Source organism: Rhinoderma darwinii, chromosome 3 (assembly GCF_050947455.1).
Source record: "Rhinoderma darwinii isolate aRhiDar2 chromosome 3, aRhiDar2.hap1, whole genome shotgun sequence".
Classification (NCBI taxonomy): domain Eukaryota; kingdom Metazoa; phylum Chordata; class Amphibia; order Anura; family Rhinodermatidae; genus Rhinoderma; species Rhinoderma darwinii.
In genome coordinates, this window is record NC_134689.1 from 9,267,234 (window position 1) to 9,280,788 (window position 13,555).

The 13,555-nt window shown below is 47.6% G+C and overlaps 2 protein-coding genes across 8 annotated transcripts in view; one reads left to right on the top strand and one right to left on the bottom strand.

Moving 5' to 3' along the window:
• The window catches only part of CNOT4 (CCR4-NOT transcription complex subunit 4), a 63,815-nt gene extending 59,898 nt beyond the window's left edge, over positions 1-3,917 (bottom strand). For all 6 annotated transcript variants that reach the window (XM_075855849.1, XM_075855847.1, XM_075855846.1 and 3 more), the window contains exon 1: positions 3,658-3,917. The gene's annotated coding sequence lies outside the window, so the exon portion shown is untranslated. The remainder of the gene's footprint in view (positions 1-3,657) is intronic.
• Positions 3,918-4,735: 818 nt separating this feature from the next.
• NUP205 (nucleoporin 205) overlaps positions 4,736-13,555 on the top strand; it is a 44,578-nt gene continuing 35,758 nt past the window's right edge. For both annotated transcript variants that reach the window (XM_075855850.1, XM_075855852.1), the window contains exons 1-5: positions 4,736-4,839; positions 7,841-7,983; positions 10,050-10,221; positions 11,754-11,898; positions 13,319-13,478. In XM_075855850.1, the coding sequence (XP_075711965.1) occupies positions 4,812-4,839; positions 7,841-7,983; positions 10,050-10,221; positions 11,754-11,898; positions 13,319-13,478 (648 nt within the window). In that variant the 5' untranslated portion in view covers positions 4,736-4,811. The remainder of the gene's footprint in view (positions 4,840-7,840; positions 7,984-10,049; positions 10,222-11,753; positions 11,899-13,318; positions 13,479-13,555) is intronic.

The following is a 13,555-nucleotide window of genomic DNA, read 5'->3' on the forward strand; positions in this document are numbered from 1 at the left end:
TTGGAAAGCAGCACGTCTGCAATAATGTGTCACCGCGTAAGTCCCAAAAATAGATGACGCAACCGAGATCAGGGGTGTAAGGAGCAGGAAGTGTTAAAGGGCCACTGACCCAAAGGTCGGCTGCTTAGAATAGGAGCGCATGAATATTATGGTCTGTCACGTCAGGAGGGAAGGGACCGCTCTGGTCATTACTCCAATGAAGAACACGACAGGCTGATAACAGGGAGCACTAGATTAGTCATCACCCGCCATACAACTGTAAGGGTATGTTCACACGGCAGCGTCCGTAACGGCTGAAATTACGGAGCTGTTTTCAGGAGAAAACAGCACCGTAAAGGCATGTGCAGGCGTCTTTCGCTGCGTCCATTACGGACGTAATTGGAGCGGTTTTTCCATGGAAAACGGCTCCATTTACGTCTGAAGAAGTGACAGGCACTTTTGACGCGGGCGCGTAAAAAAAATGACCGTCGGCACAGATCATCGTAAGACCCATTCTAATGAATGGCCAGACGTTTGCCGGCGCTTTTGAGCCGCATTTTCGGACGTAATTCGAGGCTAAAACGCCCGAATTATGTCCGTAAATAGTGTGTGTGAACCCAGCCTGAGACTTAATTTAGAAGCCTTTATAAGAACTTAATATTGGGATATTTCCGTCTTAGATTCATGGTGGTCTGACCTCTGGGACCCCCACCGATCCAAAGAACCAAGGGACCAAAGTTCCTTCAGAACAGGAGTGCTGCTGTGGAGGAAAAAAAACGGAGCAACAATACTAAGACATCGGCACACGGCCAGAGCCGTAATCGCGGTCCAGGATTACGGCCGGCCACGGACAGTCAACCGTATTTGCGGGCCGTGCTCCCATTATAAAGTATGGGACCACGGTCCGTAAAATAAAAAAAGAGGACATGTCCTATTTCTTACGGAAACTTTCTACGGCCCGGACGCCCTCCGACAGAGCAAGTGGTCCGTCAGCCATAGAAATTAATGGATCCGTAATTACGGATTAAATCTCCGGTCGTGTGCATGGGGCCTAAGAAGGAGCTCGTAGCCTCTGCCATTACTTCGAATGGTGGGAAAACCTCTAAGTGGCTGATAACAGGGAGTAAAAGATTTAGTCTACTGTCACAGCAGAGGCCTAAGACTATTTTAGGACTAACCCAAAAATGGCGTTCTATTGCAACAAACCGCACGAAGTCAAAGCAACAGACGGCGAGATCATCTGCAGAATCGACCCACAGCCTCAGCGCAGACTGCAGAACGGATCGCCTGCCATACAACAGTCAATTACAAAGTTAAAAAAAACATGGATGCTTTTTAAAAATAAATAAATAGCGCCACACCTGTCTACAGGTTGGGTGTGGTACTACAACTCAACCCCATTCAATCCAATGCAGCCAAGGTGCAACACAAGACCACCCGGGGTACAAAGCAACGACTCCTGCAGAACCGCAGTGAAAAATCGGAAGCGGAACGTATACAAACAACTTCCGATTGATTCCAATGGGAAATACGGCGTTCTGCTCCGACGGGGCGGTTTTTTACGTTTCATTTTTAAAAAACACAGGGCGTAAAAAGAAGCGCATGTCACTTCAGCCGTTTTTCATTGACTCTAGAAAAACCGCTCCAAAAACAGCCGTAAAAAAAAACGTCACGAAAAACGCTAGATTGACTTAACGGCCGAAAATCAGGAGCCGTTTTCCCTTGAAAACCGCTCCGTATTTACAGCCGTTTTTTGCTAAGCGTGTGAACACGCCCTCTGTCTCTGCAGAGGATCAGGCTGCTGGTCTGCGCTTTCCTCATGCTTTATACTGCAGCTCTGCTTGTTCAGATCTGCTGCTGTGTTTAAGCAGGACGTCAGTGAACGGAGAGATGATTCTTACTACAGCGAGGACAGCAACTAATCCGCCAGAGACGATCGGCCGCACAGACTAGGGGGGGGGGGGAGGGTCGAGCCTCGATAACGGGACAGCGGCAAGAACCGATACCGACTATATACACAAATAGGCACCCGGTCCACAGGACGAATCGATTCTTGTAGAAAACAAATATGCAACAGCTATAAAAAATAGTAAATGACAAATGTGTGACCCACTGATGAAAAGCTACAACTCCCATCATGTCCACGACCGCCGCAGGCGGAGAAACCAATCAATGATGAGACGTAACAAAGTCCTACAACTGCGCAGAGAACAACATAACATTACATGGAAGGGGGGGGGGCTCAGGACCTATCAGACCGCTGTGTGGGTGACACTAGAGAGCTGGTGAGGGGGCAACAGGGGTACACAACCTCTCCATGAGACCCCCAGGATACATCAGGTGACTATAACTATGGGGGGGGGGGGGGGGGACGGTCACTATGAGGGTGTGGGTACTGCAGTGGTGGTAGGACATGTCAGTGACATTACAGAGGTGCCGGGGGCCACTCCTAGCCCACATGTAGTTTGTATGGAGGCCGGGTGTTACGAGAAGACACGGGGGGGAGAGGGGGGGTCTCGTGTAAGATGACGGGGACAGGACGGCAGTGACATCGGCCTCATAATAAAAGATTGAGCACTGGAGTCGTCTGTGACCCAGGTACTAGGACCAAGGCAGCGGTCCCCGACCTGTGCTTCTATTGATGTTGCAAAAATATGCGGCGCAGGGACGGGAGAGGACGGCCGAGGCGGCGCACAGGGACGGGACGGCCGAGGCGGCGCGCAGGGACGGGACGGCCGAGGCGGCGCGCAGGGACGGGACGGCCGAGGCGGCGCGCAGGGACGGGACGGCCGAGGCGGCGCGCAGGGACGGGACGGCCGAGGCGGCGCGCAGGGACGGGACGGCCGAGGCGGCGCGCAGGGACGGGACGGCCGAGGCGGCGCGCAGGGACGGGACGGGACGGCCGAGGCAGCGCGCAGGGACGGGACGGGACGGCCGAGGCAGCGCGACGGGACGGCCGAGGCAGCGCGCAGGGACGGGACGGGACGGCCGAGGCAGCGCGCAGGGACAGGACGGCCGAGGCAGCGCGCAGGGACGGGACGGGACGGGACGGCCGAGGCAGCGCGCAGGGACGGCCGAGGCAGCGCGCCGGGACGGCCGAGGCAGCGCGCCGGGACGGCCGAGGCAGCGCGCAGGGACGGGACGGGACGGCCGAGGCAGCGCGCAGGGACGGGACGGGACGGCCGAGGCAGCGCGCAGGGACGGGACGACGGCGGAGGGACCGCGCAGGGACGGGACGACGGCGGAGGGACCGCGCAGGGACGGGACGACGGCGGAGGGACCGCGCAGGGACGGGACGACGGCGGAGGGACCGCGCAGGGACGGGACGACGGCGGAGGGACCGCGCAGGGACGGGACGACGGCGGAGGGACCGCGCAGGGACGGGACGACGGCGGAGGGACCGCGCAGGGACGGGACGACGGCGGAGGGACCGCGCAGGGACCAGAGAGGCAGGTGGAGTAGAGTCTGTGAGGGGAGGCTGTGAGTGGAGACTGAGGGGAGGCTGTGAGTGGAGACTGAGAGTGGACAGCTGGGGGAGGTGGGCAGGAGATGTGGAGGCTGTGTGCGGGGCCTGGGTGCAGTAGAGTCCGGGACGGGGGTGTGGAGGCCGCTCCCAGGCCTGGACGTAACGTGAGTGGGACTGAGGCCTGTGACAGGTTTCCCCCCTGCTCCTCTTACCCTTGCACCGCCTCCTGCGCCGGCCTGGCCGCTCACAGTGTGTGCTGGGATGGTAATGGCGGGCACTAGGGGGCGGACCGGCAGCTCCTCCTCCTTCTGTGGCAGTTTGTCGGAGCTCAGTGGATACAATCCGTGTGTAACCGGCTTGGTTGCGAGAGAGCGATAGAAATATCCGGGGCCTGGCTGCTTCTGTCCTGGGGATCTTCACCACCAGACGGCCACCATCTTACATTGGGGGGGCATACTGTTCTGGCAGCTGAGGGAGGGGGGGAGCACGATACGCATGCGCCAAATGTCCGAGAGGAAAAAAACGAGGCCAAAGCATGTAACGCGGAGCACGACGGGACCTGTAGTTTCAGCCACCAGCTGGTTCTATAGAATACCGTTTATTCAAATTATTCTCAAGTTCAGTTATCAATCACGATTATTATGATGAAGATGCGGCCGTACTACCACAAATATCATAAACTGATACTAAGTTATAAAACATGTCTGGGGCTTCTTTTAAATAGGAAGAACTACATATCCCTACAAACTTTGCGCAAGGTCCCGTGAACATTTTACCATAATAGAATTTCCCTTTATTACAACAGACAATTTATTTCAATGTTCTCATCTTGTGAAATAAACCAGGAATGCACTTGTTTCAAAAACGCTTCCACTATGCTTTCCCTTTTAGGACCTGTAACCAATGATCACTGGGAAACGTAGTATTGCCGCTCACAGACGAAATACAAATATAATTTTTTTCGACTACATCTCCCACAAGCCCATGCGCTCCTGTCACATTACCAGGCTTTGAACGCAGACGAGTCAATAGAAAAAAAAAAAATATTCCATGAAGGCCCCCTAGCGGTAGTCGCTGAGAAATGTAGTTCTCCTACTTCCTGACTCAATGTTATTAACCCTAACACGAACTACATCTCCCAGAAGCGCTTTCGATACGACCTTTTCTGTCAGAAAGCTAGAGAAAGAAATCAAAACCGATTTATCGCTGTACATACGATTATTAACTGATACTAAGGCGCAGATAAAGTGTCTGGGGTTTTGTTTTGGCAAGGAATGCGTTTTTTCCCCTAAGTAGTCTGAACAGGCAATCGTGAAGGCAGCCTGAAGTGAGCAGGCGGGTTCCGGTTGGGAAGTTCAGTCCCAAGATGGCAGCGCCGTTGGCGGTAAATTCAGGTAAAATAGAAACTTTCGTACCAATCTTGTGTTCACCGTTTCGTTTATTATTTTTAGATGAATAATAAGTCAGGGAGGTTGTGGTTTTGTGTATTTATCAGTTGTGGGTTTCCCCCCTACAGGGGGCTCACATGTCCCCCCACTGCATGGCAGTAAACATGTGCTGGAGGCTTAGGGAGAATCCTGTAGGACTATAAGTCCCAGCATGTCAGGATCATATGATAAGGTCACTTATTTATTGCTGGGTTTTTCCGGTCTGATCAGTTTTGATACATTGTTTCTTTTTGGTATTTCCAATAATTAAAAGTAACTTTAAAAAAAAAAAAAACACTTTTTACCCAATGAAAGAAATGGCGCTTGTTTCTCAAATATATTATGCAGCTTCCAGATTCATAAATTTGGCGCAATTTGCACCAAATCAAATGACTCGCTGTTTATTTGTAATATGTTCTTAAAGGGGACCCGTCCCCTCTCCTGACATGTCAATTTTAGTAAATACTTGTATTCCCCATGAAATCACAATTCTGGAACACATTTTCTTAGAATTCTGCATTGTGCTGTTCCTCTGTTATTCCTCCTAGAAATGTATGAATAGATTGTCAGCTGGGTGTTACCATTCCCCTTATCATAGGAGCGTGTCCCTACATAGTCTCACTCTGTCAGCACTGATTGGACGTTGTCAGTCTATGTAGTGACACACCCCCAACTGGTAACACCCAGCTGTCCATTTATTCATACATTTCTAGGAGGAACAACAGAGGAACGGCGCAACACAGCGTTGTAAGAAAAGATGTTCCAGAATTGTTATTTACATTGTTTATTAGAACAGACATGTCAGGAGAGGTGACTGGTCCTCTGTAACGTGCAATTGATAAACGCGTTCTGTGTTGTGGTTGTCAAAAATCGCAATGATTTTTACATTACATAACTGATCCTGAGTTATATCCTGTAATATACAACAGAGCTGCACTCACTATTCTGCTGGTGGAGTCACTGTGTACATACATTACATTACTTATCCTGTACTGATCCTGAGCTACATCCTGTATTATACTCCAGAGCTGCACTCACTATTCTGCTGGTGGGGTCACTGTGTACATACATTACATTACTTATCCTGTACTGATCCTGAGTTATATCCTGTAATATACTCCAGAGCTGCACTCACTATTCTGCTGGTGGAGTCACTGTGTACATACATTACATATCCTGTACTGATCCGGAGTTACATCCTGTATTATACTCCAGAGCTGCACTCACTATTCTCCTGGTGGAGTCACTGTGTACATACATTACATTACTTATCCTGTACTGATCCTGAGTTATATCCTGTATTATACTCCAGAGCTGCACTCACTATTCTGCTGGTGGAGTCACTGTGTACATACATTACATTACTTATCCTGTACTGATCCTGGGTTACAGCCTGTATTATACTCCAGAGCTGCACTCACTATTCTGCTGGTGGAGTCACTGTGTACATACATTACATTACTTATCCTGTACTGATCCTGAGTTACATCCTGTATTATACTCCAGAGCTGCACTCACTATTATACTGGTGTAGTCACTGTGTACATACATTACATTACTTATCCTGTATTGATCCTGAGTTACATCATGTATTATACTCCAGAGCTGCACTCACTATTCTGCTGGTGGAGTCACTGTGTACATACATTATATTACTTATCCTGTACTGATCCTGAGTTACATCATGTATTATACTCCACAGCTGCACTCACTATTCTGCTGGTGGAGTCACTGTGTACATACATTATATTACTTATCCTGTACTGATCCTGAGTTACATCATGTATTATACTCCAGAGCTGCAGTCACTATTCTGCTGGTGGAGTCACTGTGTACATACATTACATTACTTATCCTGTACTGATCCTGAGTTACATCCTGTATTATACTCCAGAGCTGTACTCACTATTCTGCTGGTGGAGTCACTGTGTACATACATTACATTACTTATCCTGTACTGATCCTGAGTTACAGCCTGTATTATACTCCAGAGCTGCACTCACTATTCTCCTGGTGGAGTCACTGTGTACATACATTACATTACTTATCCTGTACTGATCCTGAGTTACATCCTGTAATATACTCCAGAGCTGCATTCACACTTCTGCAAACTTCAGAGCTGAAATCTCCTAAAATTCCCTGCTTGTTCTGGTGATTTGCATTCTGGGGAGTGTCGTCCTTACATCAGTCACTGTACAGTCATCTTATATCGGAAAATCTATCTCCCCCACCCTGTATTATAGGAGCTAGCTGAGTATCTGTGACAACAAGCTTGCTGACTCTTTCCAGTATTATCTATCAGAATAGTGAGTGCAGCTCTGGAGTATAATACAGGCTGTAATCTGCTGTCACACTATTCCTCTGCTTCCAGCTAACCTGCTTTGTAGATTAGTAAAAAGTTGAAGACGATAACACATGACCGCAGTATCAGATTTTAAGAGTTTGTGTTTTGTAACCATGGGAACACATGTTTGCAAAGGAGCTGTATACACAAAACGGTAGGAGATTTTTAATGAAAACTGTTTGTTTGTAAAGTTTATTCATTATTTATTTTAGCTGCATTGAAGCAATGATGAATAAATTAAATTGTTGCACAGGTGGACATAACCTTTAAGGCCATGTTCAGATGTGGCAGATTTTCAAACACGCAGCATGTTCATTAAGGGTGAAATCTGCATGTAACAAAAACAGCGCCACACCTGTCCATAGGTTGTGTCTGGTATTGCAGTTCATCTCTAGTGAAGTGAATAGGGCTGAGCTGCAATAATACACACAACCTGTGGTCAGGTGTGGCGCTGATTTTGGAAGAAAGCAGCCATGTTTTTCTCATCCTGGACAAATCTTTTAGTGCCGTGGTCTACAACAACTCCCAACCTGCCTTGCTGCTCAGTGTATGGCGCTGTATACTCAGGTAGAGCACTAGTGCGGTGTGATCGACTAGTGACTTATAAATTATTCTACGTTCCAGGTGCCAGTTTGTGGGGTCCATACAAAAACATCTGGACGACAGTGGAAAATGCGCTGCTGAAGAGGCAACCGGAGGCCGTACATGTCCTGGACCTGCTGTTAAAGAAGCACAAACCAGACTTCATCTCCCTCTTCAAAAACCCAGTAAGTTAATATCAGATGAGAAGTGCTATGACTTGTGTCTGTGTTATTAACCCCCCCCCCACCATAATATGCCAAGTTTAGTCCTGGGGACTGGCCATCATATTCTCCTGCACTAGAGTGTTAGATCCAGAGCTGCACTCACTATATACATTACATTACTTATCCTGTACTGATCCTGAGTTCCTGCCTGTATTATACTCCAGAGCTGCACTCACTATTCTGCTGGTGGAGTCACTGTGTACATACATTACATTACTTATCCTGTACTGATCCTGAGTTACATCCTGTATTATACTCCAGAGCTGCGCTCACTATTCTGCTGGTGGAGTCACTGTGTACATATATTACATTACTTATCCTGTACTGATCCTGAGTTACATCCTGTATTATACTCCAGAGCTGCACTCACTATTCTGCTGGTGGAGTCACTGTGTACATACATTACATTACTTATCCTGTACTGACCCTGAGTTACATCCTGTATTATACTCCAGAGCTGCACTCACTATTCTGCTGGTGGAGTCACTGTGTACATACATTACATTACTTATCCTGTACTGATCCTGAGTTACATCCTGTATTATACTCCAGAGCTGCGCTCACTATTCTGCTGGTGGAGTCACTGTGTACATACACTACATTACTTATCCTGTACTTATCCTCAGTTACATCCTGTATTATACTCCAGAGCTGCACTCACTATTCTGCTGGTGGAGTCACTGTGTACATACATTACATTACTTATCCTGTACTTATCCTCAGTTACATCCTGTATTATACTCCAGAGCTGCACTCACTATTCTGCTGGTGGAGTCACTGTGTACATACATTACATTACTTATCCTGTACTGATCCTGAGTTATATCCTGTATTATACTCCAGAGCTGTAATCACTATTCTGCTGGTGGAGTCACTGAGTACATACATTACATTACTTATCCTGTACTGATCCTGAGTTACATCCTGTATTATACTCCAGAGCTGCACTCACTATTCTGCTGGTGGAGTCACTGTGTACATACATTACATTACTTATCCTGTACTTATCCTCAGTTACATCCTGTATTATACTCCAGAGCTGCACTCACTATTCTGCTGGTGGAGTCACTGTGTACATACATTACATTACTTATCCTGTACTGATCCTGAGTTATATCCTGTATTATACTCCAGAGCTGCACTCACTATTCTGCTGGTGGAGTCACTGTGTACATACATTACTTATCCTGTACTGATCCTGAGTTACATCCTGTATTATACTCCAGAGCTACACTCACTATTCTGCTGGTGGAGTCACTGTGTACATACATTACATTACTTATCCTGTACTGATCCTGAGTTACATCCTGCATTATACTCCAGAGCTGCGCTCACTATTCTGCTGGTGGAGTCACTGTGTACATACATTACATTACTTATCCTGTACTGATCCTGAGTTACATCCTGTATTATACTCCAGAGCTGCACTCACTATTCTGCTGGTGGAGTCACTGTGTACATACATTACATTACTTATCCTGTACTGATCCTGAGTTACATCCTGTATTATACTCCAGAGCTGCACTCACTATTCTGCTGGTGGAGTCACTGTGTACATACATTACATTACTTGTCCTGTACTGATCCTGAGTTACAGCCTGTATTATACTCCAGAGCTGCACTCACTATTCTGCTGGTGGAGTCACTGTGTACATACATTACATTACTTATCCTGTACTGATCCTGAGTTACATCCTGTATTATACTCCAGAGCTGGACTCACTATTCTGCTGGTGGAGTCACTGTGTACATACATTACATTACTTATCTTGTACTGATCCTGAGTTACATCCTGTATTATACTCCAGAGCTGCACTCACTATTCCGCTGGTGGAGGGAGGGGGTTTGGTAGTTGATGCCGCCGGTAAGCCGGGGCATTGTGAGAGCAAACATGGGGACGTTTGAACTTCTAAGCCCTATTTTTCGTCAGATCCGGTGACGGACTTCCTGAATTGATGATTTGCTCCCATAGACTGGAGTTGAGCCGCACGTTCAGTTCAATGAGGTTTTTTTTTTCTTTCTTGCAGGCAAAGAGTCCTCAACAACATGAAAAGATCCAGAAAGCCGGCACGGAGGGCATCGCCATTAAAGGGCAGCAAGGAACCCGACTCCTGCCGGAATCTCTCATCAAAGAGGCGTTCATCCTCAGCGACTTATTCAGCATCGGCGAGGTGGCGGCCGTGGAGCTTCTTTTAGCAGGTGATTACGTCTTGTCCGGTGTTTGTACTTGTAAATAAAGTTTATTCACTGTCAAATGAAAAGTTCTCTAACTTTATATACTCTGTAAATTAATTCCTTACTATTTTCAAGATCTCTGCTTTCTATCAATGAATGGAAACAATTAGTGTTCACATCCAGAGGCTAATAACTGACCTAGTACAGAAAAAACACATTTATATTGTCGCCGTGACCTGCACACGTTCACGACTGGTTTTCAGCTTGCTTTTATTGAATTGGAGCCCACCTAATACTTCTCACTACTGAGGGTTTGTTACAATTGCATCCTGTCTAGACAATCCTCCGGACTCCAGGCTGATACATTTTATTGCACTGTTACATTGTAACAAACTATCAGGAGAGAGATTTGGGCTGCTGATCTGTTTAACTCACAGAGGATTGCCCACATGGGATACAATTGTAACAAACCCTCAGCTGCGAGAAATATAAAGATCTTTAGCATCAGCGTCCGGGCTTTCCAATGTTGTGCTCCATCATAGGCAATGACGGAACTCATTGAATTTCATTTCTATTATAGCGTCCGTTGTTTTGCCAGACGTAATTGACGAAAACTGCGACGCTTATGTGAACAGAGCCTTAGATCTGTACAGGTTTTTAGCGTCTGTAGATAAATAAGAATGTTTTCATTTACTGACAGCAAGCAGAGATCTATAAAGTGGTGAAGGATTGAAACACAGATTATACGCGAACGTTACGTGTCATAACGCGGTTTTACTACACCCCAATCGAAGACCCTGTCCAGAGGCAGTTTTTCGCTGGGTTTTTTGTGGCGTTTTTCGCCCGCGGCCACTGAGCGCCGTGGAGAGAAAAAAACACAGCAAAAAACGCGTGAATTTGTTGCGTTGTTGGCGCGTTTCACGTGCCGAAAAACGCAACGACCATGCGTGATTAAAGCTTCGCATTGACCTCAATGGGAAAGTGCATTGTTAGTGAGTCCGACATCTGTAAGAAAAAAAGCGTCGGGTCAATTCTTTGGCACGTAAAAAGCGCCGAAAACGCGCCTAATTCCCATTGCCATGGGGAGTCCTAATTACGCACCATAAAAACCTGCGCAAAACGCGCCGGAAACGCCTGTATTTGAAAAAGCGTTTTACAAAAAAGCTAGCGCTTTTGTTTTATTTTTTAACGCCGTGCGAACAAGGCCTTAATGACGTGGTGGATGTTGTGACGTGGTTGCCATGGCTGCCAAGCACCGCTCTTTCTGTCTCTGTGTAGCCCTGTGGAGCATGACCGTTATTCTTTCTTAAAGGGATTTTCCATGGTGAAAAAAAAACCAGACAGATTTTTTTCTGAAAACAGCGCCACTCCTGTGCACAGGTTGCGTGTGGTATTGCAGCTGAGCATTATTCACTTCAATAGAGCTGAGCTGCAATTCAAGAAGAATGGTAAAAATGTGCACTGACGATATGTATGTATAATCCTGTCCTCCGAGCTGACCGTACGGTGGTGTCCGCAGTGGCGTATTTTTCACCCGTGGCCCGTGTGTATTTCAGGAGAGCATCAGCAGCCTCATTTCCCCGGCCTCACGCGTGGACTGGTCGCTGTGCTGTTATACTGGGACGGGAAGAGATGTATTGCCAACTCCCTGTGTACCCTCATCCAGTCCAGGAAGGGCAAGACGTTTACAATGGACCTCAGGTAAGATCACTGTATGTGCGATGCCACCTGGACAATCACTGTCCTAGCCTGTTTAGGACATTGTCTGTTTGCCGGGGGTCTCGGGAGCCTCTCCTATATGGGTGTGCTTGCCCTTTAAATCATATTTCTGCTTTTAAGGCTGCATTTAAATGGGTTGTCCACGATTAGAAAAACATGGCTCCTTTTAAAAACAGCGCCACCCCTGTCCACAGGTTGTGTCCGGTATTGCAGCTTTGCTCCATTGAATTGAAAGGGGCTTTGCTGCAATACCGCACACAGCTTGTGGACAAGTGTGGCTCTGTTTTTGGAGGAATGGAGCCATTTTTTTTGTAATCCTGAACTGCCCCTTTAATTACGAGTCGTGTGTAAATATTCTATTGAATTTTTGTTAGATTGTATTTTATACTCTAGTCACATCCAGAGCTGCATGGATTATGTTTGAATCAACGCTGCTGAAGCACCAGCAGAATACAAACTCTCCTGCAAATATCCTGGACAGGTGCAGGGGCAGCAGTCGGTGAGATCTTCATATTTTATCTTATGTGCCATTCACTGGCAGCTCCTGAGCTTGGCTGATGTGTGGACAGAAAGCTCCAGGGTGTAATTATGGACGTAATCTGCTGAAAAAGAGGAAATCGGAGTAGGCAACACAACGGTCATAAGTTCCCGTCTGCAGCGGCTGTTCGAATAGCAGCTCCGGAGCACGAACTGCTGCCTAATAACTCTGCAGTATTTGTCTCTAGTTTTCCTCAAAGGAGTCTTTGATACGGATGGCCTATCCTAAGGGGGTCCGACTGACAGCACCCCCACCGACCCTTCATTGTTTACCCGGCATAGCGCCATACATTTGGTAGTGGCTGTGCCTGGTATTGCAGCTCAGTCCCTTTCTGATCTGCAGAGAGCTGCAATACCAGGCACAGCCACTACCAAATTAATGGCGCTGTGCTGGGTAAACTATGAAGGGGATGTGGTAATGCCCTATAACTCCGCTGATCGGTGAGGATGCCGGGAGTTATACACCCCCCCCCCCCACCCGATCTGATAGTAATGGTATATCCCAAGTAAAGGTCATCAATATCAAAGTCCCGGAAAACCTTATCTATGTCATAGTCAGTAGGGGGAGTGAGTATGGAACGGGCCAAGTACGCCAGGGGTGTCTGCTGTATATTACAGCTGACACCTTGCACCAATGGCCGGGATCGGAGATGACTCAGATTCCAGCAGTTCAACCTCTTAGATGCTGCGATCAATAGCGACCACTGTCCATCGCTCCCCCCGGTGATGCGATCACGGGGTGTCAAAAACGGCTGCGGCGGTGGCAAGAGGTTAAGGTCAATAGGTCACATATTCCGCCTGACTCGGGGTCAGTAGTTTGTGTCGTTGTGTTATATCGTATTACGGGATATCTTCTTATTCACAGCCCTGAGGTGGAATCTATGACAACCCGATTCACCACCGACCTGATGGACAGCGGCTTAACGCAGAAGATCCTGACCCTGGTGTCTCAGATTGATGTGAACAGTGAATTTGATAGACTCCAGAAGGAGAGAGGACTGGGCAACGAGAAGCATCGCAAAGAGGTAAGAAATGTGGGGGGCAAATACCAGCTACTAATGCCCCGCAGGCGCCAAAGATGGGAAATCTTGTCATGGAGATT